This window comes from Manis pentadactyla, chromosome 11 (assembly GCF_030020395.1).
Source record: "Manis pentadactyla isolate mManPen7 chromosome 11, mManPen7.hap1, whole genome shotgun sequence".
NCBI lineage: Eukaryota > Metazoa > Chordata > Mammalia > Pholidota > Manidae > Manis > Manis pentadactyla.
Genome location: NC_080029.1, coordinates 90,587,048 through 90,614,490, shown reverse-complemented (window position 1 = coordinate 90,614,490; position 27,443 = coordinate 90,587,048). Strand labels below are relative to the sequence as shown.

Here is a 27,443-nt window from a genome sequence, read left to right as displayed (position 1 = left end):
TACTGTACATAAAAAACCCTAAAGACTCCACCCCAAAACTACTAGAACTGATATCGGAATACAGCAAAGTTGCAGGATACAAAATCAACACACAGAAATCTGTGGCTTTCCTATATACTAACAATGAACCAACAGAAAGAGAAATCAGGAAAACAACTCCATTCACAATTGCATCAAAAAAAATAAAATACCTAGGAATAAACCTAACCAAAGAAGTGAAAGACTTATACTCTGAAAACTACAAGTCACTCTTAAGAGAAATTAAAGGGGACACTAACAGATGGAAACTCATCCCATGCTCGTGGCTAGGAAGAATTAATATCGTTAAAATGGCCATCCTGCCCAAAGCAATATACAGATTTGATGCAATCCCTATGAAACTACCAGCAACATTCTTCAATGAACTGGAACAAATAATTCAAAAATTCATATGGAAACACCAAAGACCCCAAATAGCCAAAGCATTCCTGAGAAAGAAGAATAAAGTAGGGGGGATCTCACTCCCCAACTTCAAGCTCTACTATAAAGCCATAGTAATCAAGACAATTTGGTACTGGCACAAGAGCAGAGCCACAGACCAATGGAACAGACTAGAGACTCCAGACATTAACCCAGACATATATGGTCAATTAATATTTGATAAAGGAGCCATGGACATACAATGGCGAAATGACAGTCTCTTCAACAGGTGGTGCTGGCAAAACTGGACAGCTACATGTAGGAGAATGAAACTGGACCATTGTCTAACCCCATATACAAAAGTAAACTCAAAATGGATCAAAGACCTGAATGTAAGCCATGAAACCATTAAACTCTTGGAAGAAAACATAGGCAAAAACCTCTTAGACATAAACATGAGTGACCTCTTCTTGAACATATCTCCCCGGGCAAGGAAAACAACAGCAAAAATGAGTAAGTGGGACTATATTAAGCTGAAAAGCTTCTGTACAGCAAAAGACACCATCAATAGAACAAGAAGGATCCCTACAGTATGGGAGAATATATTTGAAAATGACACATCCGATAAAGGCTCGACGTCCAGAATATATAAGGAGGTCACACGCCTCAACAAACAAAAAACAAATAACCCAATAAAAAAATGGGCAGAGGAACTGAACAGACAGTTCTCCAAGAAAGAAATACAGATGGCCAACAGACACATGAAAAGATGCTCCACATCGCTAATTATCAGAGAAATGCAAATTAAAACTACAATGAGGTATCACCTCACACCAGTAAGGATGGCTGCCATCCAAAAGACAAACAACAACAAATGTTGGCGAGGCTGTGGAGAAAGGGGAACCCTCCTACACTGCTGGTGGGAATGTAAGTTAGTTCAACCATTGTGGAAAGCAGTATGGAGGTACATCAAAATGCTCAAAACAGACTTACCATTTGACCCAGGAATTCCACTCCTAGGAATTTACCCTAAGAACGCAGCAATCAAGTTTGAGAAAGACAGATGCACCCCTATGTTTATTGCAGCACTATTTACAATAGCCAAGAATTGGAAGCAACCTAAATGTCCATGGATAGATGAATGGATAAAGAAGATGTGGTACATATACACAATGGAATACTACTCAGCCATAAGAAAAGGGCAAATCCAATCATTTGCAGCAACATGGATGGAGCTGGAGGGTATTATGCTCAGTGAAACAAGCCAAGCGGAGAAAGAGAAATACCAAATGATTTCACTTATCTGTGGAATATAAGAACAAAGGAAAAACTGAAGGAACAAAACAGCAGCAGAATCACAGAACTCAAGAATGGACTAACAGGTACCAAAGGGAAAGGGACTGGGGAGGATGGGTGGGTAGGGAGGGATAAGGGGGGGAGAAGTAGGGGGGTATTAAGATTAACATGCATGGGGGGGTAGGAGAAAAGGGAGGGCTGTACAACACAGAGAAGGCAAGTAGTGATTCTACAACATTTTGCTATGCTGATGGACAGTGACTGTAAAGGGGTTTATAGGGGAGACCTGGTATAGGGGAGAGCCTAGTAAACATAATATTCGTCATGTAAGTGTAGATTAGTGATACCAAAAACAAAGCAAAAAAAAAAAAAAAGGGCAGTTCCTGTGTGGTAACCTCCAACGAGTTCTACACAAGGGTATAAAGGGCATATAAAAGTGTAGGCAAAGGGTCTGTTTGTGTTTATACAGAGGATCAAAGCCTAATTGGGCTACCCCGAAAATGAACTAAGATACGATATGAAAAAGAACTTCCAACATCTGCACTCTCTCGAAGACTCATGCCAGAAGATGATCATCAAAAAACCGCAACAAAGATCCACGCACTGCTACAGCTGTAGATGCACCCATCCCACCAGTTCCTGGACTTGCCATGGGAATGAGGAAGGAGATATCTAAGCTGGCCTGTGCATACGGTAAAACAACAAATTTGACTGGATCTATACTGTTGGAACTCAACCAAGAATTTGGAGAAGTGCAAATTGTAGCGCTCCAAAGTCTTACAACTACAGACTATTTACTGTTCAAAGAAAATATGGCATGTGAACAGTCCCCAGGAATGGGTTGTTTTAATTTGTCTGATTTCTCTCAGACTGTTCAAGTTCAGTTGGACAATATCCACCATATCATAGATAAGTTTTCACAAATGCCTAAGGTGCCTAACTGGTTTTCTTGGTTTCACTGGAGATGGCTGGTAATTACAGATATGCTTTGCTTATGTAACTATACTCCTATTATGTTAATGTATGTGCGCAATTTAAGTAGTAGCTTAAAACCTATATATGCTGAAGTTACTCTACAAGAAGATATGTCAAAGAAATAATCAATCTTTCCATGTTTTCTTCTGCCTGCTACTTCTATAGCTTTTCTTCTTCCTTCCTAATTACAACCCTTAAATAGAATTCATGCCTCATATCAATTTTACCGAGTATCATAATTCTTCCAAGTGGTAAAGATACCTCAAGACAAATGCTGAGCATAGAAGCCACAGGGCATAAATATGCAAAGAAGTAAAAAGCTAACCTTTTCAAACAATAAGGCTTCCCTCTCACTTACCAACTTCACATTTCCCTGTATGGCCCCGGAAGATGACTGGTTAGCCAGAGACGGGTAAGATTCCTCAAGGGAGGAACAACCTAAGACAGGCACAGTCGCAGGGGGGCCATCAGGTGAGAAATTGGGGATCAACAGAGGTGAGGCTTAGAACCTCACCCCCCCTGTTCTGAGAGAAATCTTCTGCATACGTGGATCTTTTATTGCCCTGGTCTAGCTTGGATTAACACATAGTCTACAGGCACACACCTCATCATCTACATTTGCTCTCTTACAACACTAAACTATGTTTTCTACCTTTATCTTGTATCTACCTACCACTTCAGCATTTTATTAAAAATAATAATAATAAAGAGAGAAATGTGGTATCCATATATAAATCAAGTATAAAAACCAAATGAGTATTCATATTTGAACTGACTGTTTATAGTTCATAATGCATGAGCAAAACCGAAAGTTTCTGTGATGACTGCCCTTGTACTGTTCACTATGTAACTTATTCATTATGTAAGAATTTGTTCTCCATGTAAGAACTTGTTTGTTATGCCTCAGAAGATTGGAGACTGACGAAAATTAGGCTTGGGGTGGATTAATGATTGTGCATTGAGCATTGACTCCCCTATACAGAATTTTATTGTCGTTAACAAGCATTTGATCAATAAATATGAGAGATGCCCTCACAAAAAAAAAAAAAAAAAAAAAAAAAAAAAAAGGACAGACTTCCAATGGTAAAATAAATAAGTAACCGGGATGTAACATATAGCATAAGGAATATAGTCAAGATATTGTGACAGCTTGGTAGGGCGATAGCTGGAACCTAGAATTATGTATATAAATGTTCTACCACTGTGTTGTACACTTGAAACTAATGTAATGTAATACTGTGCGTCAACTACCCTTCAATAAAAAATAATTTAAAAAAAAAAAAAAAGGAAAAAATAAAAAGAACTCATGGGACTCAATACTAAAAAAACCAAATAACCCAATTAAAAGTGGGCAGAAGACCTGAACAGACATTTCTTCAAAGAAGAAAACCAGATAGCCAACAGGTACATGCAAAGACACTCCACATTGCTAATAATTGGGGAAATGCAAATCAAAAACACAATGAGATATCACCTCATACCAGTTAGAATGGCCACTGTCCAAAACACAAGAAATAACAAGTGTTGGAGTGGATGTGGAGAAATGAGAACCCTCCTACACTGTTGGTGGAAATATAATACGGTACAACTGCTATGGAAAGAAGTATGGAGGTTCCTCAAAAAACTAGAAATAGATAATGCCATTCGACCCAGTAATTCCAGTTCTAGGAATTTAGCTGAAGAAAACAAAGTTCCTGATTCAAAAAGACATGTGCCCCTGTGTTTATTGCCATGTTATTTGCAATAGCCAAGAAATGGAAGCAACCATATGGATGTGTCCATCAATAGATGAATGGATAAAGAAGATGTGGTACATGTACACAATGGAATATTATTCAGCCATAAAAAAGAAATCCTGCCATTTGCAACAACATGGATGGAGCTAGAGGATATTATGCTCAGTGCAATAAGCCAAGTGGAGAAAAACAAATACCATATGATTTCACTTATTTGTGGAATATAAAAACAAAGCAAAACGGAACAAAACAGCAATAGACCCATAGACACTGAGAAGTGACTAGGTTACCATGGGGGAGGGGTTGGGATGGATGGGTGGGAAGGGTGAGGAGGATAAAGGGGCACAAAAATCTCGATCATAATACAAGCTGGTCATGGGGATAGTTGTACAGCATGGAGAATAGAGCCAATGATTCTATAACATCTACCTATGTTGACAGATAGCAACCGCACTAGTAGGGGGTAGTGTGGATTTAATAATATGGGTAACTGTTGAACCATTGTGTTGTATATTCAAAACTAATATAAGATTGTATATCAACAATACTTCAATAAAAATTTTTAGAAAATCAGTTGTCCACTTATGTGTATGTTTATTTCCAGACACTGTGTTCTGTTACATTGATCTATTTTTTCTATCTTTACACCAATACTAGACTGTTTACTGTTAAATAGATCTTGAAATCAGGTTGTATAGTTTCTTTTCCAACTTTGTTATTTTCTAAAGTTGTTTTGACTGTTTTTATGCTCTTTGCATTTCCCTATGAATTTTAGAATCAGCTTATCTGTATCTCAAAAAAAAAAAAGTCACTGGAATTTTTACTGGGATTGCATTGAATCCATAGGTCAGTTTGGGGAACATTGGCATTTCAGTGATATTGAGTACTCCAATCTAGTAACCTAGTATCTCTCCATTTACTTTTATCTTTAATTTCACCAGTGTTTTATAGTTCTCAATGTATTTTGTCTAACACATCTTTTTGCCATATTTATCCTTAAGTATTTCATGTTTTTTACTATTATAAATAGTATTTTTTTAAACTTCCATTTCCTATTAGAGAGTTTTAAGCAGAAGAGTAACATGATCTGACTTCTGTTTTAACAAAGTCACTCCAATGCTGTGTATATCCTGAAAGGTGAGCAAGGCTAAAAGCATGAATGAAGCTACTGAAGTAATTTTCATATGAGTGGGTATGGTGTCTTGGACCCTAATGGTAGCAGTGTGGTTGGTAAGAAGTGGTGGAATTCAGGATGTATGCTGAGGTGGAACCACAAGTTGTACTAACATTAGATGTAGGTATTAGAGAAAGAGAGGATACAAGGATGATTTTAGGGACTTGGGCCTGAGCAGCCTGAAGTATGGTTACTATTAAACTGAGATGAGAAAGACCATGGATGGAAAAGGTTTTGGGGAGATGATTAGGAGTTTTTGGTCAAACTAGGTTTGAATATAAGCTTAGAGTTGTTGAGGAGAAAGGTCTGAGATGGAGATGGAGATGTAAATAAATTCAAGAGTTAGCTTATAGATAATAATTAAAGCCTTGAGGCTAGATGAGATCACAAGAGAGGAGTATGGATAGAAAAAAGAAAGAGGTATATGGCCTGTGTTCTATGCCACTCCAAAGTTTTAGAGGTTGGGAGATGAACAGGAACTATGTGTTATGTTATACCTCTTATGTTTTAAATTACATCATTAAAAAAAAACCTTTCAGGATTCAGAGAATTCCAAAAGTATGGGCAGTGGCCCATTACCAGGTTGATTTATTTTAAATTGTCATTTTTGATTATGAACATGAATGTCTTGAAATATTCAAAGGCATAAACCCATGATGAGGGAAACATTACTGGATTCTCATAGAGAATGAGTAAATAGTCCAATTCATAAGACTGTCATTGAAAGGGTTTATTCTCAATTCAGAAACAGGAGGCTCATAGTGTTTGCTGTATAATTGGCTGGCACAGTTGATAATGAAGTAACATTAGCCATTTAAGATGCAAAAGAGTAGGAGTTTATGAATATGGCTAAAATTAGTGGGAGGGCTATGCTACTGCCAAGGAAGATAAATATATCTAATCCCATTATTCTCCTGTAGAGGAAGAGGAAGTGACATACATAGTCATTGATCAGTTCCAGCAGAAGTTCGGTGCTGCAGTAAGTGTTGCCCTCAGTCACTCCCAGTATTGTCTGCATATGTCTGTGTCTCACAGATTTCTCCTATTATAACATCATTGATATTTTCCCTAATAATTCAACAAAATATTTGAGTGCCTACTATATGTCAAGCATTGTTCTGAGGTCTGGTGTAAAACAATAATAAAGACAAAGGTCCACCCCTCAAGGATCTTACATTTTAATGCAAGAAAATAAATAATTGTATATCAGCTGGTGATACGTAATATGAAGGAAAAAAATAAGTGTGTTATGGTAGATAGAGTGACCAGGAGTTCCTATTTTATCTGTCCCAGGTGGACAGAGAAAATCTTGGTGAAGAGGTGACACTGGAAAAAGAGACCTGAAAGAAGTAAAGGTGCTAGCCATGTGGGTGTCGAGGTAAAAAACTTAAAGAAGGCATAATTAGCATGTTCAAAGGCCCTGAGGCTGAAGCACACTTGACTTGTGTAGAGGAACAGCAGAGAGGTCAGGGTGGACCATAATGAAGAAGGATAATAAGAAATGGACGGGGGCAGGAGGCATATCAAGTAGAGATGACATTGTAAAGATTTCAAGTTTGAACATTATTGAGCTGGAAAGCCATTGTCAGTTTTAGAGGAGAGTTGGGAATTTTTAAACTTACATTTTAAAAACACCATTCTAGATACTCTATTTAGGCAACTTCTCTATAATCATGTATTAGTTTTGAGATGTGGCAGAAACTGATTTTTCAGCCTAATATACACTTCACAGGTGGATTTCAAAGGAGTCATTAAACTTTCTGTTTAGATGTAAGCTTATGCTTATGTGGGCATGGATACATTTTTTAAGGGAAAGTTAGCTTCAACTGATTCTTTTTTTTAACAACTTGATTGAGACATAATTCATGTGCCATAAAATTTACCAATTTAAAATGTATAGTTCACTGGCTTTAGCATATTCAGAGTTGTATACCCATTGCCACAATAAATTTCAGAACATTTTCAATACCCCCAAAAGATACCTCATGCTCCTTAGCTGTCACTCCTAATTCCTCCCCAGAACCTCCAGCCCCTGGCAACCACTAATTTATTTCCTGCCTCTATGGATTTGCCTGTTTATGGCATTTCATATAAATAGGATTATATAATATCTGGTCATTTATGACTGGCTTCTTTTGCTTAGCATAACATTTTCAAGGTTCATCTACCTTATAGCATGGATCAGTAGTTCACTTATTTTTTATGGCCAACTAATATTCCTTTGTATGGATATACCACTTTCATTTATCTTTTCACCATTTGATGGACATTTGAGTTGCTTCTACTTTTTGGCTATTATGAATAATACTGCTATGTACATTCATGTACAATGTTTTGTGTGGACATACGTTTTCATTTCTTTTGGATAGATTCCTAGGAGTGGAATCGCTAGGTCATATAGTAACTCTGTTTAACAATTTGAGGATCAGCCAGACTGTTTTACTAATTTGAGGATTAGCCATGCTGTTTTATTAGCTGCTGCACCATTTTACACTCCTGCCAGCAGAATATGAGGGTTCCAGTTTCTTCACATGCTTACCAACACTTGTTGTTATCTATCATTTTGGTCATGGCCCTCCTACTGGTATGAAGTAATAAATCATTGTGCTTTTGATTTTCATTTCTCTGATGGCTAGTAATGTTGAGCATCTTTTCATGTGCTTATTGACCATTTGTATATCTTCTTCAAATAAATGTCTATTCCTTTGCCCATTTTTAAATTGAGTTATAATAATTCTTTATATAGCAATAGATTCTTTAAAGGGTTTAGTGACCACAACAAAAACATGAGATAAGAACTTTGCTCTGAAAATTTGAAGTAGTTGAAAATTCATATCAATAGGGAAATACAGCTTTTTCCCCCCAATTCTGCAGCCTTCTTGTTCATTGAGGATGGAACTGAAATTCAGTGTCCTTTTTTCATCCTTGAAGAAAAATACTCAGAATGTAGAATACTCAAACTCAGCAGCATCAGTATTTAAAGTGGAGCCAAGAAAGCAGGCTGAATCCCCAACCAATGTCTTCTTATGCTTTGAATCAGGACCTACCACCACCTACTGAGAATACTTTATGCTCTCAAAAGGAAAATGCTGTGCTAGTGTAAATTACCATGCCCTTCTATTCTTGAGTAGTTTATCAACCTGTAAAATGGGGAGGATCTTGTATCATGTAGATATTTTAATGGATTATTGATCTTAGAATTGTATGTTTTGAAACAGGATAAGATTTTAGATAACCAAAGGACAAGGGATACTACTACTTCAGTTTTGAATAATTTAATGAATCCAAGACTTTAAAGGACCTGTGTGTCTTTGTCTTTCATTCTCTACAGTAGATACTGTGAGTCTCAGCTACTCTGAGTTCCTTCAGGTTCAGTAAATTGCCCTGTATTAGGTTGCCATCATTTGCACGAGGAATCTGGTCACAAAGACTCGAAGTCTTTCACTAAAGCATCAGTGGTAACAAAAGATATCTGAGTTTTCAACTCTTATTAGCATTTGAGATACGAATGATTTAATTTCCAGTTGTGGGATAATTTTGAGAAAAGTAAAAAGAAAAGGACAGAAGTGTTCAGTGTGATGTGTGTTTGTGTGTGTGTGTGTAAAGCAGACTTGTGTTTTGAATTAGTCAAATTTTACAAGTTTAAAATATATAATGCACTTTGTTTATTGCTCGCCATTTTACTTGTGCCGTTCATGATGTCATATCTGCAACATTTACTCCTTGGAGATTATTTTCTTCCTTTTTCTCACCAGATGCTCCACATCAAGAAGCAGAGTGTCCTGAGTGTGGCAGCAGAAGGTGCTAATGTGTGTCGACATGGAAAACTATGTTGGCTTCAGGTAAAAGACAGATTTTTTTAAGCTTTCTATATTGAAATAATTGTAGATTCACTGTTAAATTTGTTGTAATTGTTTTCTTTATGTCACCCCAGTGTCACTGTCCTATAACTTATTTGGAATATATTTACTCCTCTACTACTCAGTTTATTCTTTTCTAAAGGAAAGAACTCTGTCTCTTAATAGATTCACTTTTATAATCATCATTGCCGACTCACAGGCTCTGCTTGAGGTCTTCCCTAGTGTGTTCTCTTACATCAGATATACCAAGAGCTTCTTATCTTTCCTTCTGGCTAGTAGCTTTCCACAGCAGGTTTCTGCCACATCATTTTTATTTTCCTGGACCTGAGAGAATTCAGGTATGGGGCCTCATCATAACAAAAGAAATTTCTAGTGAGCCTTAAATAGCTAAGGATGAGTAGCCACTTTTGAATCAAACTCAGCAGCATCAGTATTTAAAGGGGAGCCAAGAAAGCAGGCTGAATCCCCAACAAATGTCTTCTATCCTTTGAATCAGGACCTGCCTCCTCCACCTACTGAGAATATTTTTATTAGGATTGGCAATCTGCCCTCTTGAACTGCTCTTTCTGGAATGTTCACCTTCTTGAAGGGAAAGGAATGAAGGTATCAAGCCTGGTTATGCTCAAGGATTAGGTCACCTTTCTCTTGTTCCATGAACTTCCTAGGTTAACCTTAGCTTTTAAATGACTAGGTTTGAGTTAGAAGCACAAATGCAAATTACTTAAACCTCCACAAGCAACAAGAGCAAAAATAAACAAATGGGACTACATCAAAGTAAAAAGCTTCTGCAAAGCAAAAGAAAGGGTCAACAAAATGAAAAGGCAACTTATGGAATACAAACCACATATATGATCAGGGGTTAATATCCAAAGTATATAAGGAACTCATAACTCAATAGCCAAAAAAAAGTAATCCAATTTAAAAATGAATGGATATTTTTCCAAAGACATAAAAAATTTTAAAAACTCTTCAACATCCCTTATCATGAGGGAAATGCAAATCAAAACCACAATGAGATACCACCTCACATCTGTCAGGATGGCTGTTACAAAAAAGGTAAGAGAGAACAAGTGCTGGTGAGAATCTGGAGGAAAGGGAACCCTTGTAAACTGCTGGTGGAAATGTAAGTTGTTGCAGCTACTGTGGAAAGCAGTATGGAGGTTCCTCAAAAGGTTAAAAATAGAACTACCACATGACCCAGCAATTCCACTTCCAGGTATATGTCCCAAGGAAGTGAAAACAAGGTCTCAAAGAGATACCTGTATTCCCATGCTCATGTTTCAGTATTATTTCTAATGCAGCAGTGTTGCAGCATTATTGACAGCAACCAAGGCATGGAAGCAACCTAAGTGTCCATGGATGGATGAATGGATAAAGAAAAGATGGTATGTGTATATAACGGAACATTATTCAGACACAAAAAAGAAGGAAATCCTGCCGTTTGTGATAACATGGATGAAACCTGCATGGCGTTATGCTGAGTGAAATTAGTCAGTCAGAGAAAGACAAATACTATATACTCTCACTTATTTGTGGAATTTTGAAAAACTGAACTCATAGAAAGAATAGATTGGTGGTTGCCAGGGTAGGGAAAATGAGTGAGGGTGGTCAAAAGGCACAACTTTCAGTTGTAAGATAAATAGTTCTTCAAGTCTAATGTTCAACATGATGATTATAGATAACGTATACTTGAATGTTGCTAAGAGAATAAAGCTTAAAAGTTCTTATCATATACACACACAAAAAAGGTAACTATGAGGTGATAGATGTGTTAACTACCCTTTATAATAATTTCATAGTGTATACATAAATCATACATTGTACACCTGAAACTTACACATTGTTACATATGTTAATTACATCCCAATAAAGTGGGGGAACCAATCTGCTCAGGCCTACTTCTAGGAATGTATTCTAAGTAGTTGAAAATATGAAGAAAAAATTACATGAGAACCTGTTCATCTTGGCATCATTTATAATGGTGAAAAACTAGAAACCACTTAATTAGTTAACAATAGGAGACATTATAGTACATTTGATCTTATGCAGCTGCCAAAAGTTAATGATGAATGCAGTACAGAAAAATGAAAGTTTATGACTGGAAAAAGCAGGATATAGATTTGAATGTATATTTTTAGAGTCATAAATTTTTTGCACATGAAAAATGGAGGGGAGAGTTGTATGGCATATAGTGTCACTGACAAAATGTACAACAGCCATCCATATGCCTTACTCTGTTCTAGCTGATGCACGGTGAATGCAGCATGTTCTCTTCTTTCACAGAGTTTGCAGTCTAGCGGAGACAGAATTTAATCTTGCAGAGATAGAGGTTATTTTCCAAACTTTTATCATATGTCTTATCAATTTTTATACTTAAGGAGGGACTGACTATTTTATTTGTGAAATTCTAGCCAATGACACAGAAGATCTGAGAATGGATATCATGCTGAGTGAAATTAATCAGTCAGAGAAAGACAAATACTATATACTATCACTTATTTGTGGAATTTTGAAAAACTGAACTCATAGCCAATTACAGCTATGTCAACAGTTAGCTCTTGAAATGACAAAAGTGGCCTCAGACTGTCATGTGGATGTTCTCCACACCCGTTTGGATCTTTTTTTGACTTCATTGTCAAAGTAGATTATCCAGCTGCACTCGCTTTTGTGACTTCTCTGGTTAGAAACAAATGAGAATTCTCATAATTGTATAAAATTGATCTACAAAGCAGTGCTCCATATCCTCCAATTTGTGCCAGTGAATTTGTTGTCCGTTTTAAACTGCTGATGGGAAGGATCTTCCTGTGTGAATAATTTTATATAATGCTTAACACAATCATGCATATTATAGAACTCAGAGAAATAGGATTTCATGTTATAAAGAATAACAGGCTGCTTATTCTGTAAGTAAGCCTGGAATGCCTGGAATGTCACAGGTGAGACATAAAACATTAAATTTGGGACTCTAAAAAGCAAATGGCTTAATTCAACTTATCTGTTTCCTTTTGGAAACCACAGTGATACTCTTTTCTTTGTTTTTTTTACTTTAGATCAGTTTCAGTCTTTCCCTGAGGATCATTGAGTGCCTATTGTTTACTTTCAAAGTGAAGATGTTAAATATTTTATCAGGTGTCTTTCTTGATCTTCCTATCCCCTTCCCTAGTCCTTTTTCATCCTGTAATTTGTTTGTGTGGTATAGGTGGCCACAAATAGCCGAGTTTACTTATTTGACATTTTCCTTCTGGGAAGTCGTGCATTCAACAATGGACTTCAGATGATATTAGAAGACAAGAGAATTTTGAAGGTGAGTATGTAAGCTGATTGTCGGCTAGTAAGATTAGCAGCCAGGGTCTAATTACTCTGTCTTTATCTTCTGATTCCTTAGGTTATCCATGACTGTCGTTGGCTTTCTGATTGCCTCTCTCATCAGTATGGAATTTTTCTGAATAATGTCTTTGACACACAGGTACATGCAGGGAAACACTGGATTCAATCTTGTAGAAAATAGGCCTCATCTGATGAGTGAAAGTCTTTCTGTCCATGTCTCACTCCTGCCCACTTCTCATGTAAGATGTTTATATAATATGTGAGAACATCTGGTGAACTGTAAAAGAATTGCAGAAAAGTTACTTTAAAGTATTTAGGATTTCCCTCCCCCCAACCCCCAATTTTCCTCTGGTATTTGTCAAATAAGAAGCAAGCTCCATACTCTATAGAATTTAGACACTAAGACAATTTGGGGGTCATTCAGAAGTCTGACATGGGATATGTAGAATGAAGTGAACAATCACATCTCTGCCTTTACCACATATGCATCAGTTAAGTCTAGTTGGCTAGTTGTCATTTTAGGAATGCAGATTGTCCTAGATATGCCCAAAAAGTCTATTCTGGCCTCAAATAGCCTGAAGATAGGTGACTTTTTTCTGATCTAAAGGACCCTAGAGAAATAAGAAATTCCTAGACTATAGTTTTTAATGCTGATCTGGGTTAGAGCAGTAAAACTAGTAGTTTTCATTATTTCTCTAGGTTCTTCTAGTCTTCTAGGTTTATGCCAATGAAAGGGAGATCCTGAATATATAAGCCTTTGGAGAGGGATTAAAATAATGAGTTAGCCAATTATTTTTGAACAGGAATTCCTAAAAGTTTAATTGTATGTTATTATATGTGGTTCAAATGTGCTCCTTATGTATCTGCCATAATGAAATTTATGCCACTTCTCGTTTACATGTTCCTTTAGGCCCTCTTTCATGATCTTTCACTATGTGGAGATTGCTCCTGTGCTTGCTCTAAAATGTAAGAGAATTGCTCATTGTTGCCTTGAGGCCATCAGGCTTCTTGATTAGACCCCATATATATTGTCTAATAAGGACATTAGCATATCTTTCCATATCTTTTCAGATTTCCATAGTTCAAGAAGCAGGGATTCAGAATTTTTCAGTCTGTTTCCTTTAGCACAGTATATTAGTTTCCTATTGTTGTTGTTAACAAATCATCACAAATTTAGTGGCTTAAAATAATACAAGTGTACTGTCTTACAGTTCTGGAAGTCAAAAGCCTGAAACCATTTTCACTGGGTTCAAGTCCCGGTGCCATCAGGCTGGCTTCTTCTGGAGGCTGTGAGGGGAGAGAGAGTCTGTTGCCCTGCCTCGGGGCCTTCACCTGGGCTCTCTGGAGCATGGCCCCCATCATCTTCAGAGTGCATCATTCTCATCTCTGCTTCCTTCGCCATAGCACCTTCTCCCTCTGTCTCCCTTATAAGAACACGTGTGATTACACTTAGGGCCCACTCAGATAATTCAAGATAATCTCTGTCTCAAGATCGTTAACTTAATCAGAGGTGCAGAGTCCATTTTACCATAGAAAATAATATTCACAGGTTTCAGGGATTAGGACGTGCATGTTTTTGGGGGCCATTATTTAGCCTACCACACACAGAGAAACATTTATTCCAATACTTAATTTTATTAGTTTTTCTATATCAAAACTTTACCACAGTTGCTAATATATAAAAAATAATAATTCTTGAATTTTATCTTGCCCTATTCCCCAAAGGCACCAAAGAATAGTAAATAACCATAAGGCAAGTAAATAAAAGAAGTGGAAAATAAAGTAGACAAGGACACATTAAAGTATGGTGATCCTTTTTCTTTCTTTTTTCTGTTTTTTATTGTCTTTAATTTTTCTGATGGTATTGTCTATCATGTGGGTCCTTGGGGAAAATGGTATTTAAAGACATTTCTCTAAATACATATTCTGCTATTTCTGCATGAGATTGTGTATCGACTGGTGTGTTTGTCTTTTTCTAATGCCACAGGTAGCAGATGTCCTTCAATTTTCCATAGAAACAGGCGGCTTTCTTCCAAATTGCATCAGTACTTTACAGGAGAACTTAATTAGACATCTTAAAGTAGCCCCCAAATATCTCTTCTTTCTGGAGGAGAGACAAAAACTGATTCAGGTGAGTATTAAAGGATGTCCCATATGATATTAATTTTTTCAAGGGTCTTGTGAGTGTGATTGTCAGCATATTATGTGAAACAATGATAGTTGCCATGTAAGCATATGAGCATTGTCAAAATCTTAGTTGTTCTAAATGGGAACAGTTTGCTTGTGGTCTCAAGTGAGTAAAAACCAGAGTCCAGATTTGTTGACTATCAATTAAAAAGTACTTTGAAATAAATTTTCAAGTTGAAACAAGGGAGAATTTTGTTGGGAATTTGGATTAAAGCAAAGGAAAACAAAAATCATCCCAATTATTTCTCCCAAAGTAAGGTAGAATTCCATTAGCTCCTAATAGCTTTACATGCATACTTGGCTCTTGACCATATTGGCTGTGATTCTGGCATATAATCAAGTTTGCTGATTTGAGTTTTGAATGAGAAGTCTTGTATCTCTTCTCCCCCTCCTCCCATCCCCCAGTCTTCTTCCCCTCACATACACTCACACACTGTATACACATATAAAGTGTGTCTATGTGTGTGTATTCTCAGAAGGCTAGCCATAGTGTGAAAGCAGAAGGTAACAAGTGAAGAAGATGACAGTAACAGTGTTTGAAGTTAAGCAACACTAGATAAACCGTTATTGTCTTCAAAGTTTTGCTTACTATTCAGAGAAAATTATTTTGGTGTCTCCAGGAAAATCCAGAAGTGTGGTTCACACGACCTCTTTCACCCTCTTTACTGAAGATTTTGGCTTTGGAAGCCACCTACCTGCTACCCCTTCGCTTAGTGCTGCTGGATGAGATGATGTCTGACCTAACCACCCTGGTGGACGGGTACCTAAACACCTACCGAGAAGGGTCTGCAGACCGGCTGGGAGGCGTGGAGGTAGGTGTAGCTGTCTGTGTCTTCAGGACGTCTGCTTCTGCCTTATTCCTCATTGAGGGCACAGGGATGCTGTGATACCCACTCTTGAGAGCTGCAGCAAATTTCATGAAGCGGACTTGGTAATAACTGTTCTTGAAGGGGCTATAGCTTGAGCTTAATCCATCTCCTTGGGTACTTTTTCACAATATTTCTTAAGTTATGTCTCCAATAATATTTTTGTGAAAGAATGGGGCATTTAAGATTTCATCAGCTATTTTTATGGAGTCAGCACAATATAAGAAACCTACAGACCAGGAGTTGGTAAACTATTGCCCTAAGGGCAAACCTGGCCCAAGCCTGTTTTTGTACAGCACACAACTAAGAATGTTTTTACTGTTTTAAAGGATTGTAAAAAAAAAAAAAAAAGTTGGCAACAAGATCCGTTTAGGGCTCACAAAACCTAAAATATTTACTCTTTGACCCCGCTGCTACAAACAGTTGTCAGGAATACTGATGCAAAATCCTAAATAAAATAATAGCATTTCATTTTTGGTATGAATTCCTTCAAATGTATTGTCCTTTTAAAGAGTGACTGGATTCTAGTTGCAAGTATGGTCCAATGTTAGGAAATTCTCCATTTTACTAGAGCCAAGAAAGTCTTATGATTTCTCATAAATGCTGAAAAAAAATTTATAACTTTTAAATATTTTGTTCTCACTGTTTAACACTGAAGAAATTCAATAATATTTTATGTACATTACTGATAAAAGTTGGGATAGATGACTTTAACATGATAAAACATGTATCTTAAATGAGAAGACTACATGTTTGAGAACACTAAAAGCATTCTTATTAATATCAAGAGAAATACAAAATTGTGACTATCACCAATACTTCAGAATTTTTTTTAAAGCTATTAGCCAATGAAATTAGTAAAAAAGAGATAAATTATGAAAATTGAACAGGAGGAATCACAGTTATGACTTGCCTGTGATACAACTGAAAACTGAAGGGAATGAACTGGAAAAGACTACCACTAATGAAAAGGCAATATAGTAGAGTAGGCACAAATAAAACAAAGCAAACATAAAATTAATAGCTTTCCTATCTACATATACACAACCAGAAAATATAATGGGAGAAAACATCCATTCATCACTGTAAAATAGATTACCTAGAACTGTAACAAGAAATGTGGAAATATAAAGGTGAAGAAAATGTTAAAATGTTGTTACTGATGGCATAAAAGTGGACTTGAATGAAGACACTATTTTTAGCTATCAATTATTCCCAAATTAACTTTTTATTTTCAATTTTTTTTATTTTGGTATCATTAATCTACAATTACATGAGCAACATTATGGTTCCTAGACTCCCCCCATCATCAAGTGCCCACCACATACCCCATTACAGTCACTGTCCATCAGTGTAGTAAGATGCTGTAGAATCACTACTTGTCTTCTCTGTGTTGTACAGCCCTCCCCATGCCCCCCACCCCCTACATTATGTCTGCTAATCGTAGTGCCCCTTTTCCCCCCTTGTCCCTCCCTTCCCACCCATCCTCACCAGTCCCTTTCCCTTTGGTAACTGTTAGTCCATTCTCGGGTTCTGTGATTCTGCTGCTGTTTTGTTCCTTCAGTTTTTTTTCTTTGTTCTTATACTCCACATATGAGTGAAATCATTTGATACTTGTCTTTTTCTGCCTGGCTTATTGAGCATAATACCCTCTAGCTCCATTCATGTTGTTGCAAATGGTAGGATTTGTTTTCTTCTTATGGCTGAATAATATTCCATTGTGTATATGTACCATATCTTCTTTACCCAATCATCTACTGATGGACACTTAAGTTGCTTCCATTTCTTGGCTATTGTAGATAGTGCTGCGATAAACATATGGATGCATATGTCTTTTTCAAACTGGGCTCCTGAATTCTTAGGGTAAATTCCTAGGAGTGGAATTCCTGGGTCAAATGGTATTTCTATTTTGGCTTTTTTGAGGAACCTCCATACTACTTTCCACAATGGTTGAACTAATTTACATTCCCACCAGCAGTGTAGGAGGGTTCCCTTTCTCCACATCCTCACCAACATTTGTTGTTCCTAGTCTTTTTGATGCTGGCCATCCTAACTGGTGTGAGGTGATATCTCATTGTGGTTTTAATTTGCATTTCTCTGATGATTAGTGATGTGGAGCATCTTTTTATGTGTCTGTTGGCCATCTGAATTTCTTCTTTGGAGAAGTGTCTGTTCAGATCCTCTGCCCATTTTTTAATTGGATCACCCAAATTAACTTTGAATTTAACTCTATTCCAAGAAAAATATTAACACCAGCATTATTTTGGCAAACTGTGATATAGTGTTTGTAGAGACAAATAAATAAATCAGAATGGTCCAGTCACATATTAAAACATATTATAAGTCTACACTAAATAAAACAGTTTGTGACTGGTACATATTTAGGCAGATCAACAGAACAAAGTAGAGAACCCAGACTTAGATGCAAATGTCTATCTGCCAGAATGGTTGAATTTCCAATCAATGAGAAAAAGATAGTTCCTCAGTAAATGGCCTGAGGCAATTGACTTACCACTGTGGGGGAGAATTAGAGTTGGATTGCAATATTTTTCACGTTCCTATTTCTTTTGTTACACTAAAATAAACTCCAAGGATCAAGTATTTATGTAAAAAATGGAATTATAAAATTATTGAAAAAAATGTGAAATTTAAATAAAATTATGTCAGAGTAGAGAATGCTTTTATTTCTCCCGACTTTATTCAGGAATACTTGACAAAATTAATTGTATGTATTTAAAGCATACATCATGATGGATATATACATTGTGGAATGAGTTCCAAGATCAAGATAATTAGCACATGCATCACCTCACATAGTTAACTTTGTTTTGTATGTGTGGTGAGAATATTTAAGATCTAGTCTCAGCCACTTTCAAGTATACGATACTGAATTACTAAATATAATAACCATGCTGAATATTAGATCCTTATACCCTTTGTACCCTTTTTTTGTCCTAATCTCCCTGCTCTTTCTCTCCCTCAGCAACTGCCATTCTATTCTCTGTTTCTATGAAATTGGCTTTTTTTTAAAGATTCTACTTACAAGTGATACCATAGAGTATTTGTCTTTCTCTGGCTTTTTCATTTATCATAATGCCTTCCAGCTTCATCCATGTTGTCACAAATGGCAGGACTTCCTTCTTTTTTATGGCTGAACAATATTCCATGTATGTATATACATCACATCTTCTTTGTCCCTCTGTTGATGGACACAGGTTGTTTCTATAACTTGGCCATTGTCAGTAATGCTGGAATAAATGGGAGTGCAAATATCTCTTTGAGTTAATGATTTCATTTCCTTCAGAGATACAGTAGAATGTGGGATTGCTGTAACATATGGTAGTGCAATTTCTAATTTTTTGATGAACGTCCATACTGTTTTCCATAGTGGATGCACCATTTTACATTCTCACTGATGGTGTTTAAGAGTTCCCTTTTCTCCTCATTCTCATCTACACTTGTTATCTCTTTTTAATGATAGTCATTCTAACAGTTGTGAGGTGATATCTCATTGTGGTTTTGATTTGCATTTGCCTGATGATGAGTGACGTTGAGCACCTTTTCATGGACCTTTGGCCATCTTTAAATCTGGAAAAATGTCTTTTCAGGTCCTTTGCTCATTGTCTAATTGGATTATTTAACTCAATGCTATTGAGTTGTATGAGAAAATGCTTTTCTATTAAGTACTAAGAACTCATAAGATTAATAACTTTGAGTTTAAAAATTTTGTATGGCAAAAATACTATAACAAATGGTAGGATTTGTTTTCTTCACATCTTAATATATTCTTTATTGTGGCTTTTATATAATGACAATATACTGGAAACAATCCAAATATCCATCAATAAGGTCTTGATTAAAAATTTGTGGTTTAGCGATGAAGCCCTTAAAGATAACATTTTTAGTGTAAAAAATGAAGATGTAGAAGAAAATATAATAGTATGTTGCCATTTGTAGAAAATAATTTTACAAAGAGTTAAAAAAAGACTTAAAAGCTGGAGGAAAATATTGAGAAATGAAATCCAATGAAAAGAAAAACATTTAGTAAGGATATATATACATATACATATACACATGTGATCAGGGCAACAAAGAAAATCCTTTTTAGAGGATGCACCTTCCATGGCAACTGGGGTCAGAATGGAAAAGACACTTACTTATCATTGCATAATCTTTATACATTCTCACCACACACACACACACAAACACAACTGGATTCAAAATAACCCAAAAAATAGCACTACTACTGTTGAAGACACTAGAGGGTGCAATGAGAGCACATTTGAATAGATGCTCACTTGCCAAATACGGTTTAGTAGAAATGATTTTAAGAACCATGTTCAGATGTTTAGTTACAGTAGACTTGTGTTTTTTTTTTTTTTTCTTAGCCTACATGTATGGAACTTCCAGAGGAACTGCTTCAACTCAAGGACTTCCAGAAGCAGCGCAGAGAGAGAGCTGCAAAAGAATATAGGGTGAATGAACAGGGACTCCTAATGAGGACAGTGCTCTATCCAAAGAAATCAGTGACAGAGGCTGCAGGGAAAGGGGGAAAAGTAAGAGGTTCCTTATTTTGTAGACCTTCCAGGCTGGGTAAAGCTCCACATTTTACATCTCATGAGAATGTAAATTTGCTCAAAGAAGGATCTAAGAGTGAGCAAACTACAACAGAATCTCAACATGTACTTCCCATAGACGAAGAAACCAGTGAAGGTTCTGGTACTAATAAGATTTGCTCTGAGTCAGAGGGGCCAGCGGACCAGAGAACAACTCAAAAAGAACAGCTTAAGATACTTGAGCAGGAGTTTCAAACAAGCTTATCTTTGAAAGAGGAGATAGAACAGTTATTGGTGGTAGGAAACCAGGAAGATCTAAAATGCACAAAAGGAGATGTTTCAGTGTCTCCTTCCCTTCCTCAGGAAAGCCAAGTGTCTCCAAAGTGACACCTTTCATCCTTTCAGAAAAGCTGTGCTTCCCATACTTCCTCCCTTTCCAGCCTTGGAGAAGACCCACTCCTGGATAAATCCTTCTCCAACTCTGCCTTAGCGATCTTTAATTTGCTCTTGAGGCTGTAAAGAAGGAGCCCATTTCCCCTGCCCTCAGGGCCTTTCTACGTGCTTGAGTTGCTCACGTTGTGAATTTAGTTCTGCCTCAGTCACAGGCTTCGGGGAAAACTCTGTCCTCTTGCTTAACTCCTACATTCCTGGAATTTGATTAGGATGGGAATGAATGTTAAATAATGGAAGAAGTAAATTTTCTGATTATGTCACTGTGCAGAAATGTTCCCAGTGGCCAGAGTGAATTATTTCTTATAATTTGGGTTTAGAGGATTTAAAGAGGGGAGAAATCTTGGGCTTAGTATCTGGAAGAATCTATACTTTTAAAATTTTGTTGTGTTTTTTGGTTTGAAGGAGGTTGTTAAAACTCTTAGCCATAAGTTTAAAAAAATTACAACTTTACCAGTACTTTTTCCCTTTTCAAAATATTAATTTTAATTTGTCAATTATACCTCAGTAAAACTGAAAATAATATTAACTTTATTTTTGAATTTTGAATGTTTTGTCTGTCACAAACTAGTTAATGTTATTACAAGAATTGATATCCCAGTTTTAATTTCTTGTCATCCCATTTACTTTTAGCAGGAGCTTCTTTTGAATATGTCTATTATGTAAACTTGAAGTTTGATTCCACTCCATTTGCTTGGAGTTGGAATACTTTCTTAGGGTGAAAGGAAGGCATCTTGTACTGAGCCTTTTTTGTATTGAATACTTGCCAGTTGCTCATATTCTTTTGTGTACAATAACCAATAAACCTGTTTGGTCATTAGCTTATCTCTCTCTTTTCTTCACTGGGTCAGGGCAGGAATATGTTGGAATATGTCTGGATGTCTAGATCTGGATTCAAGAAATCTGTCATTTACAGATGTAATGCTATATGGGACTCTTACTTATTGCACTTAGGGGAAACATAAAGACAGTCTATAATTAAGAACATCCTTGTCTACACTTGCCATTTCTAAGTGTCACTGAAGGAAGAGCTGTTCCCTTCCAGACTCCAGAGCCCAGATCAAATCTCAGTTTAGGATGAAGACAGGCCCAAGAGCAGTCAGCTCAGCCTTATAGTTGGTATGTCTTACTCTGTCCTTTGTTTAGAAGGTCTCCTGGGTTCCTGTTGGGTACCGAATGCATCTTCATAGAGAGCCCAGAATGTGGTTGCTTATGTTTACTCTGAGAAAAGCATGAATTCCTATATGTAACTCCGGGTCTGGGGTGTGTGAGGGAATATGTTCCCAGCCTGGGGCAAATTACCTTTGAAATCTAAATCAGTCAAAGGGAGAAATAAAGTGGGAGAAGAGAAGCCTGTTTATTTCTTGCAAGCAGTCATCCACTTCTGCTCACTGGTGTCTATCGCAACCAGGCTGCAAAAAGGGGACCCCACCCAACATCTCCAGTCCAGATGTGTCCTCGCTACCCCATGTAATCACCTGTTTGATACAGAGATGGACTACTTCTCTCTACCCCTTGTAAACACCTATAGATATGGAGATGCACTAAAGCCAGGGGAGAGATTCTGGAAATGGTGCAATTTTACCCACACTATAAATTCCCTAGAATTGATTTAGCTTCTTGTGGAACCATTCACTTACTACACAGAACACATACATCCAGGTTGCAAAAAAATATAACATTCTTCATATTTAAAAAAAACGTGTTCTTTCATTATGTTTGCTCTGTGACCATACTTAAGAACAATGGGACTGTTGGACCTTTGCTACACTGCTCGATATGGTACACATATTAGCCATATGTGGCTATTTAAATTGAAAAATAAATCAATTAAAGTGGAATAAAATTAAAAATTCAGTTCCTCAGTTGCACTTGCCTTATTTCTTATGTGCTCAGTGTCTACTGTATTGAACACCACAAATATAGAACATTTCCATCATTTCAGAAAGTTCTATTTGGCAGTGTCATTTGAGAAGTACTTTACCAGAACTAACAGAGCTTTTGGGGTTTCATCACAGTATTTTCTCAGTGAAACCCTCATAAACCTTGAACTGCATTTTTTTCCACATCCTCATTCTAGCCTACAGTACTTATCTGAATGCCATGTGTATGGCCGGACCCTACCATGAAGGTCTGTCCTTTGCTAGACAGACTGTAAAAAAATCCCTGGCTTATTCAAACCCTGTTGCTAGTGCTCTGTGCCGTTATTCAGATTTCTTGTCTAAATTTTGCCCAGAATTTTTGGAATCCTGGCTTCCTGGCCAAACCCATTGCTGATTCTTTACTTTGTATTTTTCTAGTTGAGAGTTCATAAACCATAATGCCTGCTTTCCCAAGCTCTGAGGGTCTTGCTTCAGTCTGCACTAATTTCCTGTGTCTGTCCTACTTAGGTCTGACCTTTCTGTCATGACCTATAATTAGAGATTCTTTCAAGTGATTGGATCCTTTTAGTTTGGGAATTAGGAAACAGAGTTAAATGACTAACCTGAAGAAAAATACAACATTGGAAACAGGACCAGTGTTACTTGTTTTTTTGGTCCATTCAATGTTTTTTTAAATAGAGGATGAAAAAGATCACTGCAGCATCTTTGCCTCCAGTTTGGCTGTGGGCTTGAGAAGTCATAACACAATAGAATTTCAATGCTCTATAGGCCTCTCGTTGTTTGGACACAAGGCAAGTCCCAACAGTAAGTGGAAGTGAGGCCTGGGGCAAATTAGAGGGTCTGGGGTTGGTTAGCCAGTTATACTTATGAAAAAGTGTGAAACCCAGTATACTTATCATAAAACCTCACAGAAAATTTAGAAAATAAATTTAAAAACCTCTTAAACATTATCCCACATTATACAACCCTTCCTATCATTTTGGCATTTTTAAGTTTTCTCTCATTTTTCCTCTCTTTACACACATAAAGCATAGTCACAACCATACCATAAACATACTTATTGTACTTGTTATATCATGTATTTTACCTAACAGCCAACACTTTTAATAGATGTTTCCTTTTAAAAATTGAAATGCTATTAAATAGAATTTGGGAAATACATAAAAACTTTACTCTTGTTTCTCTAACAGAAAAAGCAGGAAACATTTTTGTTAATTCTAGTGCTTATGCATAGGCTTTTCCTCTAAATAGTTGTAATCATACATATATGTGTATGTCCTGCTTTATGAATGTTTCCTATGCTGTAATACAACATTTGTAAAGATTTTTAATGACTGCATAATAGAATTTCTGAGAGGGTATAGTAGTTTATTTAACTGTATTTTGGTATATTTAGGTTGTTTCCAATTTCTTATTTTCTGCTTTTTCAAAGCTTTCTCCATGTTTTGAATCATTTCTACAATTTTTTTTACAGCTCTTGCTATGTTACTTTCCAAAAATGTAGTCAATTATATTCCCACCATGAGTTTTTGAAGTAATAATACACCATTGAGAGAATTGGATTTTTTTCTAGAGAGGCATGGCATACTTCTGATTTTCAAAATTCTAACTTCTTCATCCATAAATCTGAAGGGTTTCCTGTCATTTTTTATAGCTTACCTGTATTAGATACTATGAATATTAATGGAACATAAATATTGAGAATATTTGAATCCTGGTAATGTCCTTGGTATCTAAGTAAGATCAATATTATTGTTAAAATATTTTAATCGTGGAAACCCTAACATAAAATCAAAGTTATATACTCATAATAAAAGTTCTCTTTGAAATGTCTTCAGAACTCTTATTAAGGATATCATGGAAGATGATGTTTTATTGTTACATGAAACAAGAATCTTAGCTAAGTTGCTAGGTTCACCTTAAGACAAAGTTTTATACATTCTATTCCACATATTGTGGGATTTGAGCCAATGACTCTACAATTTAATAGACCTCTTCAAACAGGAAGAGCTGTCACATTGTAATCAGGGCTTAATCAGCAACCAGATCTTAAAATAACATTAAATGCTCCCAAAAATTGTCCAGACTATGCATCAATTTAGTCAGTCATGAACAGCGATTCTTAAACAATGGAGTAGAACAGAAAAATATCATAGTGCACTATGCATAGTAAGGGAAAGTATTCTGTGACACTTTTTTTCTCAGTTGTATGCCTGGTGTTCGTTTGCTTTACTCTTGGTTGCAGTAAAAAACAGTTTAAGATAAGCATAGAGGAAATTTGTATCTGTAAGTATTTATACAATAAAACAAGAATGAGCTAAAACCAGTGATCTTAGCTTCCACCTTAAGCTAGAAAAACTAGAATAAATTAAACTTCAGGTCAGTAGAAGGATGAAATAAAAAATGATAAGAGTAATCAATAAAATTTGAAGTGGACAGAGGAAATAAATAAAACCAAAACCTGATTTTTGAAAAGATCAATAAAATTGATAAACCTTTAACCACACTGACCAAGAAAAAAAAAACACAAATTACCAATACCAAGAATGAAAGAGAGATTAGCATTACAGATCCTACATATATTAAAAGGATAACAAGCGACTACTATGAACAATTCTATGCCCACAAATTGAACAACTTGGTTGAAATGGGCAAACTCTTGGAAACACAAATTACCAAAGTTGATTTAAAAAGAAACAGAAAACTTGAAAAGCCCCAAATCAATTAAAACATATTCACAATTTAAAACCTTACCTAAAGCAAATTTTGTACCCAGACAGTTTTATTGGTGAATTTCTAAAGAAGCAATATTACCAATCCTTCCAGGAAATAAAAAAGGGGGGGTCACTTCCCAGCTCATTTTATGAGGCCAGCATTACCCTGATACCAAAACCAGGTAAATTGCAAGAAAAGAGAATTATAGACCAATATCCGTCATGAACATAAATGCAAAAATCCTTAACAATATTAGGAAATAGAATCTAAAATTACATAAAAGTGTAATACATCATGACCAAGTGGAGTTTATTCCAGTATGATCAACTCAATGGTTAACTGAAAAAAATGTTCACAAAATTGTACATCTTCATGGTTAAAAAAGAACTCAATAAACTAGGATTAGCAGGAGACATCCTGTACCTAATGAAGGTCTTTAAAAAAAAACAAAACTATTGCTGATACCAAAAGTGCAGGCAGCAAAAGAAAAAAATAGACAAATTAGACTTTGTGAAAAAGTTTTAAATTTGTGTATCAGAAGATACTATTAAAAGAGTAAAAAGGCAACCTGAAGAATGGGAGACTGTATTTGCAAATCATACAGGTAAAGGATTCATGTCCAGAATACATGGATAACTCCTAAAATTAACAAAACAACAAATAATCTGTTTAAAAAGTAGGCTATGGTTTGAATAGATATTTGTCTGAACAAGATGTATGAATGGCCAATAAGCACATGTGCAGTGAAGCCAGTCTTTACTTCACACCATACAAAAAATTTACTCAAAATGTATGTAAATGTAAAAGACAAAACTACAAAAAATTTCAAAGGAAATGTAGGAAAAAATCTTCATGACACTAAGAAAGACAAAAATTTGTTATGTATAATGATATAAAAAGCAAAAACCTAAAGAAAAAAAACTACGAATTAGATATCATCAAAATTTTAAAGTTCAGCTCCTTGAAAGACACTTCAAAGAAAATGAAGATGCAAGCCATGGACTGCTAGAAAACCTTTCTCATTCATATATTCTGACAAAGGATTTGTATCCAGTATATATAAAGAAGTCTTAAAACTCAATAAGACAATCCAATTTAAAAATGGCAAACGATTTGAATATAAATGTCACAAAAGACAATAGAAGAATAGCCAGTGAGCACATGAAATGATGTTCAGTATTATTCATTATCAGAGAATGTAAATTAAAACTCAGTGTGATACTACTACACACTGACTGTAGTGGCTAAAATTAAAAAGACCAACACCACCAAATATAGATGAGAATGTAGAGCAACCAGAACTCTCATATACTGTTGATGAGAATGTAAAATGGTGCACCACTTGGAAAAAGTTCTGGCTATTTCTTCAAAGTTCAATATTCATTGACCAATGACCCAGAAGTTCAACTCCTCAGTATTTATGCATCAATAAAGTTGATTTCTTTTTAAAGTCAAAGGAAAGACTGACAATAGCAAGTGTTGTAAGATGCAGAGCAACCAGAACTATAAAATGCACAACCATTTTAGAAAACAGTTTCCTATAAAATTACCAAAATTTAAAAGTTGATAATAATCCATTTTATTGTATCCTTATACCCCATAATCCATGCCTAGGGATTTATTCCAAGAGTAATGAAAGCATAGATCTACACAAAGAGTTGGACACAATGCTCATGATTGTTTTATTCTTTTTTTTTTGGTATTATTAACATAAAATCACATGAGCAACATTGTGGTTACTAGAGTCCCCCCATTATCAAGTCCCCACCACATACCCCATTATAGTCACTGTCCATCAGCGTAGTAAGATGCTATAGAGTAACTAAGGTAACTTCTTGTCTTCTCTGTGCTCTACTGCCTTCCCCATGCACCCCCCCCACATATGTGTGCTAATCATAATGCCCTTTATTCCCCTTCTCCCTCCCTTTCCACCCACCCTCTCCAGTTCCTTTCCCTTTGGCAACTCTTAGTCCATTCTTGGGTTCTGTGAGTCTGCTGCTGTTTTGTTCCTTCAGTTTT

The 27,443-nt window shown here is 36.1% G+C and overlaps 1 protein-coding gene across 1 annotated transcript in view; it reads left to right on the top strand.

The window, feature by feature from the left end:
- EXD1 (exonuclease 3'-5' domain containing 1) overlaps positions 1 to 21,646 on the top strand; it is a 40,690-nt gene extending 19,044 nt beyond the window's left edge. Inside the window, exons 6-12 of the mRNA XM_036923813.2 lie at positions 6,501 to 6,559; positions 9,336 to 9,422; positions 12,640 to 12,744; positions 12,826 to 12,906; positions 14,755 to 14,898; positions 15,575 to 15,766; positions 20,209 to 21,646. Coding sequence (XP_036779708.2) covers positions 6,501 to 6,559; positions 9,336 to 9,422; positions 12,640 to 12,744; positions 12,826 to 12,906; positions 14,755 to 14,898; positions 15,575 to 15,766; positions 20,209 to 20,763 — 1,223 coding nt within the window. The 3' untranslated portion in view covers positions 20,764 to 21,646. The remainder of the gene's footprint in view (positions 1 to 6,500; positions 6,560 to 9,335; positions 9,423 to 12,639; positions 12,745 to 12,825; positions 12,907 to 14,754; positions 14,899 to 15,574; positions 15,767 to 20,208) is intronic.
- Positions 21,647 to 27,443: the final 5,797 nt, after the last annotated feature.